At 40.2% G+C, this 12,337-nt stretch overlaps 1 protein-coding gene across 1 annotated transcript in view; it reads left to right on the top strand.

Annotated features, from left to right (window-relative positions):
• The window catches only part of PARP15 (poly(ADP-ribose) polymerase family member 15), a 47,510-nt gene extending 36,012 nt beyond the window's left edge, over positions 1 to 11,498 (top strand). The window contains exons 10-13 of the mRNA XM_044384743.3: positions 43 to 249; positions 4,925 to 5,058; positions 8,853 to 9,027; positions 9,329 to 11,498. Of these exons, the coding sequence (XP_044240678.3) occupies positions 43 to 249; positions 4,925 to 5,058; positions 8,853 to 9,027; positions 9,329 to 9,618 (806 nt within the window). The 3' untranslated portion in view covers positions 9,619 to 11,498. The remainder of the gene's footprint in view (positions 1 to 42; positions 250 to 4,924; positions 5,059 to 8,852; positions 9,028 to 9,328) is intronic.
• The last annotated feature ends 839 nt before the right edge of the window (positions 11,499 to 12,337 follow it).

Raw genomic sequence — 12,337 nt, 5'->3', positions numbered from 1 at the left:
CTAGAGCTTCTTTTGGTCACTTAAAAAATGTTTCTTTTTCAGGCAATGCTGGAAAAAACCCAAACACAGTTGCTGATGACATGATCAGTGCTATTACAGACTTCGCATGGAAACATCCCACCCCATCATTACAAAAAGTTAAAGTCGTCATCTTTCTATCTGAATTGCTACATGTATTCTATGACAACATGAAAAAGAGAGAGAATTCCATATCACCTGTCCTTCAGTCCACAGGCGTCGATACTACATGTAAGATGACCTTTCGGAGATCATGTGGTAATCTGTCCTATCACTTAGCAAATGTGTAGATATTAATGCTCACTGTTTCATCAGTTTTAGGATTCTACAGACAGCCTCCTCTAATATGTGGGAAAAGTACAAGAACTATGGAACGCAGCGTCCTGTCTGCTGATTATTCTGGTGGCAAAATCACTCCTGGGAAACAGAATAACAAAGGAGCAGGGAGAGAATAGAAGTGAGGAAGCAGAAGAGGGGGATAGGCTTTGAAAATCCTAAGCCAGTTACCTCATTATTTACTTATGGATTAGTATCGACCCTCAGTGCTCCTTGTAGCTGTGAGCTGGCTGACCAATGCTGGTTTATTGATTATCCACCGCTGGAGAAGTCAGCCTGGGAACAGAAGCAGATGGAAGAAGGGAGTGGGTCATTTGGTTGTGCACTTCACAAGCAGGCAGTTCCCATTTGCTTCTCTGTAAGGTGTGTGTTTATGCATTATGTTTAAGTATCTATTCACCTGCTCCTCTGTCCCCCATTTCCGTACTGCTGTGAAAATGACTAGAAAAGCAGCCTCCGCTAGCAATCACAGTTTTTGCCCATTTTGAGCACTCACTCATAGAGCACTGTGGGTTTTACTAGTGATAAAGTGTACCTGTCGTCAGCAGCCTCCCTAAACTGGAAATTGTTGCCTGACACTGCCAGTCGGAATTTCAGTTCTCTCGATACTTACTTCCTGACAACTGTTCTTTTCAATGTGACTTCACACATAGCACATATAAGAGCTACACACACAGACACACAGTAAATAAAAATAGTAGTTAGATCTGCTAATGTTCTTGCAATAGCAAGTAATAGAAAATCCAATTTAAACAGGCTTATGGAAAAATGGAATTAATTGACTCACATGACTATAAAGTCCAGGCATACCTGGCTTCAGGTCCAGTTTGATCTAGGTGCTCATATTTATACTCTAAACCCTGACTTTCCTCATCTCTCACTCTCTTCTCAGCTGTGTTGTCTTTATCCTCAGGTTTCACAGGGTGAAAGATGGCTGTTAACAGTTTCAGGACCATATCCTTCCATGGTCAGATCCAACAGGAAAGGGTATATCCAGGGGTAATATATACTCATCATCAGGAACATGATGCCTAGGAACAGAGGCGTTCGCCTAAGGCTGAAATTGCTTTTTACTGAATCAGCTTAGGTCATGGTTGCAGCTAGGAAACTGGAATTACACTAATCAGCCAATCCGAGAGTCACATGCTCTATCCTCGAACTGAAGGGGATCACTCTGAAGCAACGGGGTAGAGTTGTTCACCAAAGGAAATTCAGGATGCTTTTACCAGAAGAAGGAGAAAAGCTGCTGGACAGTTAAAAATAATACATACCTACCAGAGTATCTAGGGTTATATAAATTAACATTTCCCCCTTTGGTCCTTGTAGAAGAAAACTTGTATTTAAGTACAAATTAACTGGTTCATCCACCTTAAACTGGTTCATCCACTCCCTGCTTACACCAAGAATTTAAAATGACTATGAAATCTGAAAAATAGGAAGGAGTGTGAGGGTGGCTCAGTCAGTTAAGATTCTGGCTCTTGATTTTGTCTTAGGTCATGATCTCAGGGTCATGAGATGGAGCCCCAGGTTGGGCTCTGCACTGGGCATGGAGCCTGCTTAAGATTCTCTCTCTTCCTCTCCCCTGCTCCCCCCTGCTCATTTCTCTCTCTTAAAAAAAAAAAAAAAAGATAAGAGACAAGCAAACAAAATAACTAAAACAAGCAGACCAGTGACCCAATGGCACTTGGGGCAAAAACAAACAATAACAAAACTGCCTTACATAATCTTTGTTGTTAGGTCAAAGGAATGATGAAGGTGAAATGTCAGACAAAAGGAAGGTTGTTGGCAGAGTTAAACTTGGATTTTAGAAAGACTTTATCATGTGGACTTTTTTTTTTTTTTGTCATGCGGACTCCTTTAAAAGAGAACTTACAGAGGACAACTTGGAGTTTCATTTGAACAGATGATACAATTGCTTTTCCAAAGCATGTTTAAGTATTCATTGATTCAGAGCATTCTACAGAGCATGAATTTAACATCCGACCCTAGAGACGCAGATCTGGGAGTCGTGTAAGTAGGTAGGGGTTGAAGTCATTGAGTGTAGATCCGAATATCCACAAAGACTATGAAGGTGGAGGGAGAGAAGCTGAAGGCAGAGCTGGGAGGCTTGGTACATCGCCCCACCCCTACCTGTGGAGAGGAAACTGAGGCACAGCACACAAGGAGAGCCATAGGTGCGTTTATCCCAAACATCAGAAATGGGAAAGTAGAGTAAGCTTTATCTTTTAAAACAGATTTATAGGAAAAGCACTCAGGAAAGTGCGTGATACGTGGTAAACACTTGAAAAAAAGTAGCCATCATGTTACCTCCCATGAAGCACTGGGCGGAGAGTCACTAGAACACAATTCTTTTCCTTCCTTGGATGGTGGCCTTCCATGTAACATTGGATGTGTGAATACTCAGCCTTCCTGGGACTCAGTTTTCCCATCTCTAAATTGTCCACCCAGGGACACTTTCGTCCACAGGCAGAATAAGTAGCACAGTTTGGCGTGGTTTAGGGTGTGATTTAAGTTGTTCCTCTCAAGAAAATGCCCTTGTCTTTAAACTTTATTCCCTCTTTGTTTTTTTTAAAGATTTTTCATTTTAGGGGCGCCTGGGTGGCTCAGTCATGAAGCATCTGCCTTTGGCCCAGGGCCTGATCCCAGGGTCCTGGGATCGAGCCCCGCATCAGGCTCCCTGCTCTGCTGGGATCCTGCTTCTTCCTCTCCCACTCCTTAACTTGTGAGTGCTTGTGTTCCCTCTCTCACTGGCTGTGTGTCTCTCTCTGTCAAATAAATAAATAAAATCTTTAAAAAAAAAAGATTTTTCATTCTATTTTAGAGAGAAAGAGGGCGGGGAGGAGAAAGAGAGCACAAGCGAGGAGGGGGGAAGGGCAAAGGGAGAGAGAGAGAATCTCAAGCAGACTGTCCACAGAGCCTGCCACGGGCCTGATCCCATGACCCCAAAATCATGACCTGAGCCCAAATCAAGAGTGGGCACCCAACTCACTGAGCCACCCAGGCGCCCCTCACTCCTCTAAATACAAATACCTCTGGGATGTAGAAAAGATCAAATTTAATTGTTTTTTAAGAATAATAACTATGTTTATAAAGGATTCCCTAAAAGTGCTTTTACACCGTTTATTATATTTTAAACTTGAAACAATCCCATGAGGTGATAAATAGAGCAGATTTTATCAGTTCCATTTTACAAAAGAGAAAACGAAAAAATCACTCAGAAGTGGTATTACTTGTTCCACGCCTCATGGCTGCTCACAGGTTGAGGCTGATCAGGTCTTCCGATGCCAGGCCCTGGTATTTTCTGCTCTGCAAGCTCATGACATGAAAGGAAGAGAGAGCCCATGGAAGAACTTTACTTCCTTCTCAGTCTTGCCTCTGTGTTCAGAGAAAAGAAAGCAGCAGGTTTGAGAAGTCTCTAAGACCTAGGATTTGACATGATGAGGCCAAAAGCTCCGGAGGGAGTAGACAGTAGGAGAAGGGAAAGAATTTAATTTGCACAGACTAAACATCCTGCTGTGGGAAACCTCTCCAGAAAAGCTCTTTAAAAGTGGAATTTGAAGAGAGCTTCCAGATTAGGGTTTGATGCTTTTGGTTGTGAACAGAACTTCATTCCCTGGATGGACTTGCGAAACAGGAAGAGAGTGCCAGATCGCTCTCCCAGGCCTGTATATCTTGCAGGAAAAATAAGTAAATTCTGGCTTTGTTTGTAAGGAGAAATCCTTTGGCCTTTACCTGTGGTGTTGTGCCATTTTCTGGCATTTCCTTCTCTAATACATTCTGTCCATATTTCTACTAGTCATGCCATCTCAGCAACTTGGTATGTAGCTTCAATGTTAGAAGGTTCTGGAAGCCATTGGAAAGCAAAGGAAAATTTTGAATATCACCCCCTTATACAAGAGTGTTCACTTAGTATTTCCGCTGTTTTCTTTATATGGTGCTTTCTCTACTTAGGAAGTAGAAGATAGGGTACAGAACAATGTGCTTTAAATATCCTTAGCAAGGTAATCACATTTCAAAAGAAAAATAATAACCACACTAAATGAAACTGATAAACATGAAAATATTGATAAATTGGCTTTCATGTTTACACATCAGTTTCTTTTTCTTTTTTTTCTTTTTAAGTAGGCTCCATGCCCACTGTGGCACCCAATGTGGGGCTTGAGCTCATGGCCCTGAGATTGAGACCTGAATTGAAATCAAGAGTTGGACACTCAACCAACGGAGCCACCCAGGAACCCTACACATCAATTCCTTATGGAATTAATCCCATAGAGCTTTCTGAGGGAATTATAATTTCAAGCTATAGTGAACTGAAGTATACCTAAATATTTTAGCTAGGCCATTAATTAATATATGTCATATTAGCGTCAGAACCATTCATTTCATCTGTGTTTACCAAACTGAGGTTGATAAAAGAAGCAACTGTGAAATGTGTAGCTTTTTGGTTTTTGGGTTTTTTTTCTCAAAGACCAGGATTAGATGAATGTGAAATAAGAGCATAGGAAGTGCCCTGATTTTCAGAGATCCCTGGAAATGGATATTGTGCTTTCACCAAATGCTGACTTTTCAGATAATCTTCCTGAACACTGGACTGACATGAATCAGCAGCTGTCCTGTGTGATCGAGCTACACCCTGGACAGTCAGAATATAACACCGTAAAGGACAAGTTCTCTGAGACTTGTCCTTCCTACAAAATAAAGAAGGTAATATTGTGTTAAAAAGTTATTTCTTTTAACTATCAAAGAACATCTTTTTTTTTAACACTCCTCCTTCCATTATACCTTACTATATTTATTTTAATTAGACTTACTCAAGTTCCATAGACTTCAAATCTCATGGTTCATTCATTAGCAGTTATGAAGGAGATTCCCAAAATTGACATATATATGTTTGGATACTTTCACTTACAATTTACAAACAAACCCATTCAAACTGATTAAACAAGAAGAAATGTATTAGAAATGAATGGAAAGTCCAGAAATAGGATGGTCTTTGGAACAGTTGGATCCAGTTTCTCTGGCTTTGCCATCCACAGGGTCATCTGAAGGCTGGACTCCTTTCATAATTGTAGAATAGCTGCAGGTGGCAATCAGGGGGTTTCTGCTTCCTCCGTTCACATCCCATGAAAGGGACACAACCACTGGATAAGAGTCCAAGGCTTTGTGTTGAGTGGACCACTCCAACCAGTCTATGTCAGGAGAGTGCTATTTTCTGATCGGCTTGGACCTGGGCTATCCAATGCCATCGTTGTATGATCCCATCATGAGATTGCCCTGATTGGTTAAACCCAATTAGGCTCCACTTGAGAACTATAAGTGAGTCCAACTCCACCCAAAGCAGCAGTTGCTGTACAATGGGGATGAAGTGGAATGGATTTTCAGGGAGTCCACCATGCTGCATAAAAATTTTGGCCAGTAAAGTACAGGAGTTTATTAGAAGGTCATTATCATACCATGTATATCAGCGCAGGGTGTGACATCCTAGTCATTTCAAAATCTAGCTGCTACTTCCATAAAACTGTACTCAACCACATTATAGCACTTAAAAAATTGTGCTTTCATAAGCTTTCACATGCCTGACTCCCCCAATAGACAGTTGGCTTCTTAAAGTAGGAGTTGCATTCCCACTACCTAGCCTGGTGCCTAGCATATCATAGGACACAATACTTACTGAATGAACTTACTTCCTGAGAAAGAAGGCGAATCAAAAGAGAGAGACTCCTGCAGAAAGGACAGAATTTAAAGGAGGAGATGCTTCATTGATATTAAAAGCTTTTGAGAGTATAAGAACCTTGTTCAATTGTGTTTACCAAATATCTGCAACTTCCTTGGCTCTTATCCTTCTATCATACCCATTTTGAAACACCTCAATTTTGGATTAATTCCATAATATACTTTCTCTCCCACAGCCCCTAGATAAAATGATTATTAATTTCTGGTTCCCAACCTCTGCCAAACTCTCTAGGTTCCTGGAATCCTTTATTGCTTCCTGCAGTCAGCTCCCTCATGCGTTCCCCATTGCAAGTTTCAGCACTCTGCTTGAGGTCTTCATCTCTCTCAAAACAACTTTCCCTCTTGCTTTTATTACTCGGCTTCTCTTCAACATCTGCTGTAGGTAACCACTCCATTCTTCTTATTTATGTATTTGTTTTTAATTATTTACTGAAATTGAGATATAATTGACATATGTTAGTTTCAGGTATGTAACATGATTTGATATTTGTATATATTGCAAATTGATCACAGTAAATCTAGTTAACACACATCATCATTCATAGTTACAAAAATTTTTTTTCGTGTGATGAGGACTTTTCAGATCTACTCTCTTAGCAACTTTCAAATATGTAATTCAGTATTATTAACACAGTCACCATCCTGTATATTACATCCCCATGACCTATTTCTTTTATAATTGGAAATGTGTACCTTTCAGCCCCCCTCTCATGTTGTCTACCCCGCAGCCCTATCTATCTCTGGCAACTATCAATCTGTTTTCTCTATCTATGATCTTGGGTTTATTTTTGTGGGTTTTGTTTGTTTGTTTTTGATCCCAGATATAAGTGAAACCATATGGTATTTGTCTTTCTCTGTGTGACATATTTCACTTAGCTTAATGCCCTCAAGGTCCATGGCAAGATTTTATGGTTTTTATGGTTTTTAATATCTGGATAGTATTTGTGTGTGTGTGTGTGTGTGTGTGTGTGTGTGTGTGTGTGTGTATGACATCTTCATTACCCATTCATCTCTCAAAGGACACTTCGGTTGCTTCCATATCTTGGCTATTGTGAATAATGCTGCAGTGAACATGGGGGTGCACACAATTCTTGAACTGTCTTGTTTTGTTTCTAGAACATCATCCTTTCAGACTTCTTCCTCTCTCCCTAGACTTAGATTATCTGGATCCTTTTCTTATGCTTTCATACTCCGTGTGTGTTCTCCTAGTTGATCCCTTATCACTTTGAGAGGTAGATATTTTTTTACTTGTCTTTCTCCCCCACTAGATTGAAAGTTCTTTGAGGGCAGAGATTCAACACAGTGCTTGACGCACAGTAGATGTTCAATAGATGATTACTGAATGTATGTTAAATTCATTTTCTAGAAGGAAGGAGAACCAGTAGAGAATGATATTTTGAAAAAAAGTTAAGGGAGGACATGGTTTGAAATGCTATTGAGGATCTAGAAAGAAATAGTCATTAGATTAGGCAGTTATGAGGTGATTTGTGACCATAATTAGAGCAATGCAGGAGAACTGTTATTGGGAGAAGCCAACTAAATGGGTTTAGAGATCAGAAGGACTTAAGGAAATAATTACTGAATGATTACAATTTTTTGAGTAAGAATTTGTTTTTATTTTTTAAATTTATTTATATTATTATTATTATTATTATTATTATTATTATTATTTAAGTAGGCTCCATGCACAGAGCCCAACACTGGGCTTGAACTCACAACGGTGAGATCAAGACCTGACCTGAGATCAAGAGTCAGTGGCTATCTGACTCTTGGTTTTGGCTTAGGCTGGGTCCCATGGTCCTGAGATTGAGCCCTGCCTCTGGCTCCATGTTTAGCATGGAGTCTGCTTGAGATTCTTTCTCCCTCTCCCTCTGCCCCTCTTGCTTGTGCTCTCTGTGTCTCTCTCTCTCTAAAATAAATAAATAAGTCTTAAAAAAAAAAAAGGCATCAGATGCTTAACTGACTGAGCCACCCAGGCACCCCTTATTTATTTATTTATTTATTTATTTATTTATTTATTTATTTATTTAGAGAGGGGGGAGAGAGAGAGACAGAAGATGGGGAGGAGCAGAGGGAGAAGGAGAGAGAAAGAATCTTAAGCAGGCTCTGAGCCCAGTGTGGAGCCTGATGTGGGGCTCTATATCACAACCCTGAGATCATGACTTATGCTGAAATCAAGAGTTAGACATTTAACCAACTGAGCCACCCAGGTGCCCCTTGAATAAGAATTTGAATACAAGTGAATCTCCAGGAATACCAGAAAATATATATAGGTAAACGTTTTTATAGAAATTATAATTTGTTATATAAAATAGGTTATAATAAGCACTATTACAAAGTATAGATACTCTTAACCTAGGCTTTTTCTAAAGGCAGAAAGCAGGGACACCTGGGTGGCTCAGTTGGTTAAGCGTCTGCCTTTAGCTCAGGTCTTGATCTCAGGGTCCTGGAATCAAGTCCTGCTTTGGGCTCCTTGCTCAATAGGGAGTCTGTTTCTCTCTCTGCCTGCCACTTCCCCCACTTGTGCTTTCTCTCTCTCTCTCTCTCTGGCAAATAAAAGAATAAAGTATTAAAAAAAAAATAAAGGCAGAAAACTACCTACTCTCTGAATTGGCTTTTTATTTGCATTTTCTTTTCCTTTTCCTTCTTCCTCTCCTCCAGTCCTCCTTCTTCTCCTCTAAATTGCTGTTTTAAAATCCACAACAGACACAATATCCTGAGCTCTAAAGTCATTTTCAAAATGCTTTGCTTTTTGTCATGTGCAGATTGAGAGGATACAGAATATATGCCTCTGGCAGAGCTACCAGGTAAAGAAAAAGCACATGGACATGAAGAATGGCCATACAGATAATGAGAGAGTCCTGTTCCATGGGACAGATGCAGACTCAGTGCCCTATGTCAATCAGCATGGCTTTAATCGCAGTTATGCTGGGAAGAATGGTAAGGAAGCAAGTAATCTGGCTGACCAGAATGAGGTGAATGATAGCTCTATTGTTGACTATTCACACCAAGCAGTGCAGAACCATAGATGGCAGCCATCTTGTCCTGATCAGGATAGAGCTCTTTGTGTTCCACTGAAAAGGAGGCTGGCAACCTTCTGAGGACAGACGGAGTGAACTTTAGAAATGGTGAAAATTGGCTTTGGTGGGCAAGAATGGCATTAAAAATTTTGTTTGGGCATGGTTCTACATACTGTGATAATTTTATGTTCTTAGGAAGGCTTTTGTCTTTCTCTTTACAGGTGCAACCTATGGAAGAGGAACCTATTTTGCTGTTAATGCCAGCTATTCAGCTAATGATGCATACTCCATACCAGACAGCAATGGGAGAAAGCATATTTATGTTGTACGAGTACTTACAGGAGTCTACACGCGTGGACGTTCAAGATTAGTCACCCCTCCATCGAAGAACCCTCATGACCCCACAGATCTGTTTGACTCTGTCACAGATGATACACAACACCCAAAACTATTTGTGGTATTCTCTGATAATCAAGCTTACCCAGATTATCTTATAACTTTTAGGTGTTAAAAAATAGGTTGTCTTTTTTTAACCTCAAAGAGATGATTTAGTCATCTATTTATAAGAACAAATTTATAGAGTTTTTGTCTTTGCCTTTGGCTTGTTTATGTAGATAAAAACCTCTCTGTTAGGTGCTAAAATGCTGAAAACAGCCTTTTAAAAATGCTCTATTGCAATTTGTAGCCTAGCTCTTTTCTGAGCATACTGATGGGTGGAAGCTAAGAAATGTGGATGACATGTTTAGAGCTACAGCTATTTACAGACACCAAATCTGTGGGAGAACAAAGAGCACATTACTTTTGTCTAGCAGAGAAGAAATAAGATGAATCACATTAAAACCAAGATGTCATTGTTCTTACAGAACATGTTAAGACATCAAACTGCGTTGGGCTCAGCTGTACTATTAAATAAACAGGCAGCTAACGTGCTCAGTAACAGCTGGGAATTTTGCCTCCTGAAGGAATACTTGGTAGCCAGAACTCAGCTAGAATGACTGAATCAAATCTGTTGTGGACTAAATCAGGGAAAAACGTGTCGTACCACTGTCTAATGCTACATAACAAATTACTACAAAATTTAGTGGCTTTGTGGGTAAGGGATTCAGGCATGGCTTAGCCGGGTCGTTCTGTCTCAGGGTCTCTCCTGAAGTTAAGTCAAGATGTCGGCAGGGGATGCAGTTTTCTGAAGGCTTGACTGGGGCTGAAGATCTGCTTCCAAGGTAAATCACTCAAATAGTTAGAAAGTTGTTGCTGGTTGGCAGGAGTCCTCAGTTTTTCTCCCCAAGGTCCTCTCTAGGCTGCTTGCATTGCTCATGACATGGTACTCCACAGTCAGCAGTCTGGGAAAGAGAAAGGCAGAAACCATGATGTCTTCCTGACATAGCCCCTGAAGTCCTACTCCATCTTTTCCACAGTATCCTGTTGGTTCCATAGATCAGCTCATTCAGTGTAAGCGGGAATTACACAAGGGCCTGGACACCAGTTGACAGTGATCACTGGGACCATCTTAGAGGCCGTATAAATGAGTGAATGACCGATACACTGATAAAATGTTAGCAGTGAAAGGGACTCTAGGGGTCCACTGTCCCCTCATCTTTCTCCACTCCCCTCCCCCACTCCTGGGGCAAAAAGCCCTCAAGCCTCTGCTTGACCACACTCTACATCTTAAGGATAACTTATTCCATCTTGAGACAACTCTGACTATTGGAAAACTCTTGTTTACACTGAGAGGAAATCTGTTCTTCTGTGTCTGTTGCCTGCTGATCACTGTCCCCCCTTCTGGAGGACACAGAGCGTATCTCAGGCCTCTTACGGATGGTGGCCCTTCAGATTCATCTCTTCCCTCTATCATACTAGAGTTAGGTAAATTCTTGAAATACTTAGCAGCTTATCCTGAAGCATCACTTATCAAGTGTTGAAGACATTTAAGAAGTGTTTATATAACCATAAAGAAGCGCATGCACATTAAAAGGAGTAAGGAAGTTTAAAGCTGTAATGGTTTCTTGAGGAACAAACTTCACCATACTGTATCACTCATAATTACAGCATTCAGAGGAAACCACTGCCAACGTTCTTCTGTCCTCCCTTCCCCTTTCTTCTACGTCCATCTTCAACAAAGTCAAAGCCACACTTTATTCAATTACTTAATTACACAATATTGTATTTACCTTTTTTCATTTAACATTATAAGTGTTACCCTCATGTTATTAATTTTTTCTGTAAACATCATCTTAATGGCCAAGTTACTCCACTGTATATTTTCCTTTTATGTATATATAATTATAAAGTTTTTTAAAATGTCATCATCTTTCCTTATAGTTTAATAATCCAATTTCCTTTTGCAAGATATCTGTATCATTTCCTCCATGTCATTAAATATCTTACCTATCATTTTGATGGTTGCATAGTATTTTGTTGTATGTTTCTACATAAATGTCATGTCAAAGTAGGGTGCCGTATATTTCTAGATAAATGTATGGCTGGATTATGAGATGCAAAGAGCATAATCCACCTTCAGTGAGACACTGTGTCCTGAACTTCTTGAGGGAAACATAGTCCTAGAGAGCAAAGCAAGGTTAAGTAATGCTCTGTTAGTACATGGGCCTTGGCTCCCAACTCCAGTGTAGATTTCTAGTGAGCCAGGTTGGAACATGGACCCTTTTTACTTAGGTTAGGTAGGCTTTTACTTGCAATGTAAACTGCTGTCTTCTGTCTCCTCCAGTGTTGTTACTCAAGGAGTCCCCAGTATATTTTGCTGTACTCCTACTTCACTAGAAGACAAGGAAGTCTTGAGTATAATACATCCATGTTATTAAAGTTGTGAGGGTGGGGCACCGGGGTGGCTCAGTCGTTAAGCGTCTGCCTTTGGCTCAGGGTGTTATCCCAGGGTTCTGGGATCGAGCCCCATACCAGGCTCCTCTGCTGGGGGCCTGCTTCTTCCTCTCCCACTCCCTCTGCTTGTGTTGCCTCTCTCCCTGTCTGTCTCTCTCTGTCAAATAAATAAATAAAATCTTTTAAAAAATAAATAAAAAATAAAGCTGTAATGGTTTCTTGAGGAACAAAATAGAAGCCAATCGAGAATTATTATTTATTTATTTATTTATTTATTTATTTATTTATTTATGTATGTATGTATGTATGTATGTATGTATTTATGTATGTATGTATTTAACAGAGAGAGAGAAAGAGCACCAGCAGGGGGAGTGAGAGAGTGAGAAGCAGACTCCCTG

This window comes from Ursus arctos, unplaced genomic scaffold, assembly GCF_023065955.2.
Source record: "Ursus arctos isolate Adak ecotype North America unplaced genomic scaffold, UrsArc2.0 scaffold_4, whole genome shotgun sequence".
Taxonomy (NCBI): domain Eukaryota; kingdom Metazoa; phylum Chordata; class Mammalia; order Carnivora; family Ursidae; genus Ursus; species Ursus arctos.
Note: the sequence above shows the minus strand (reverse complement) of the source record. Positions and strands in the feature narration are given on the sequence as shown.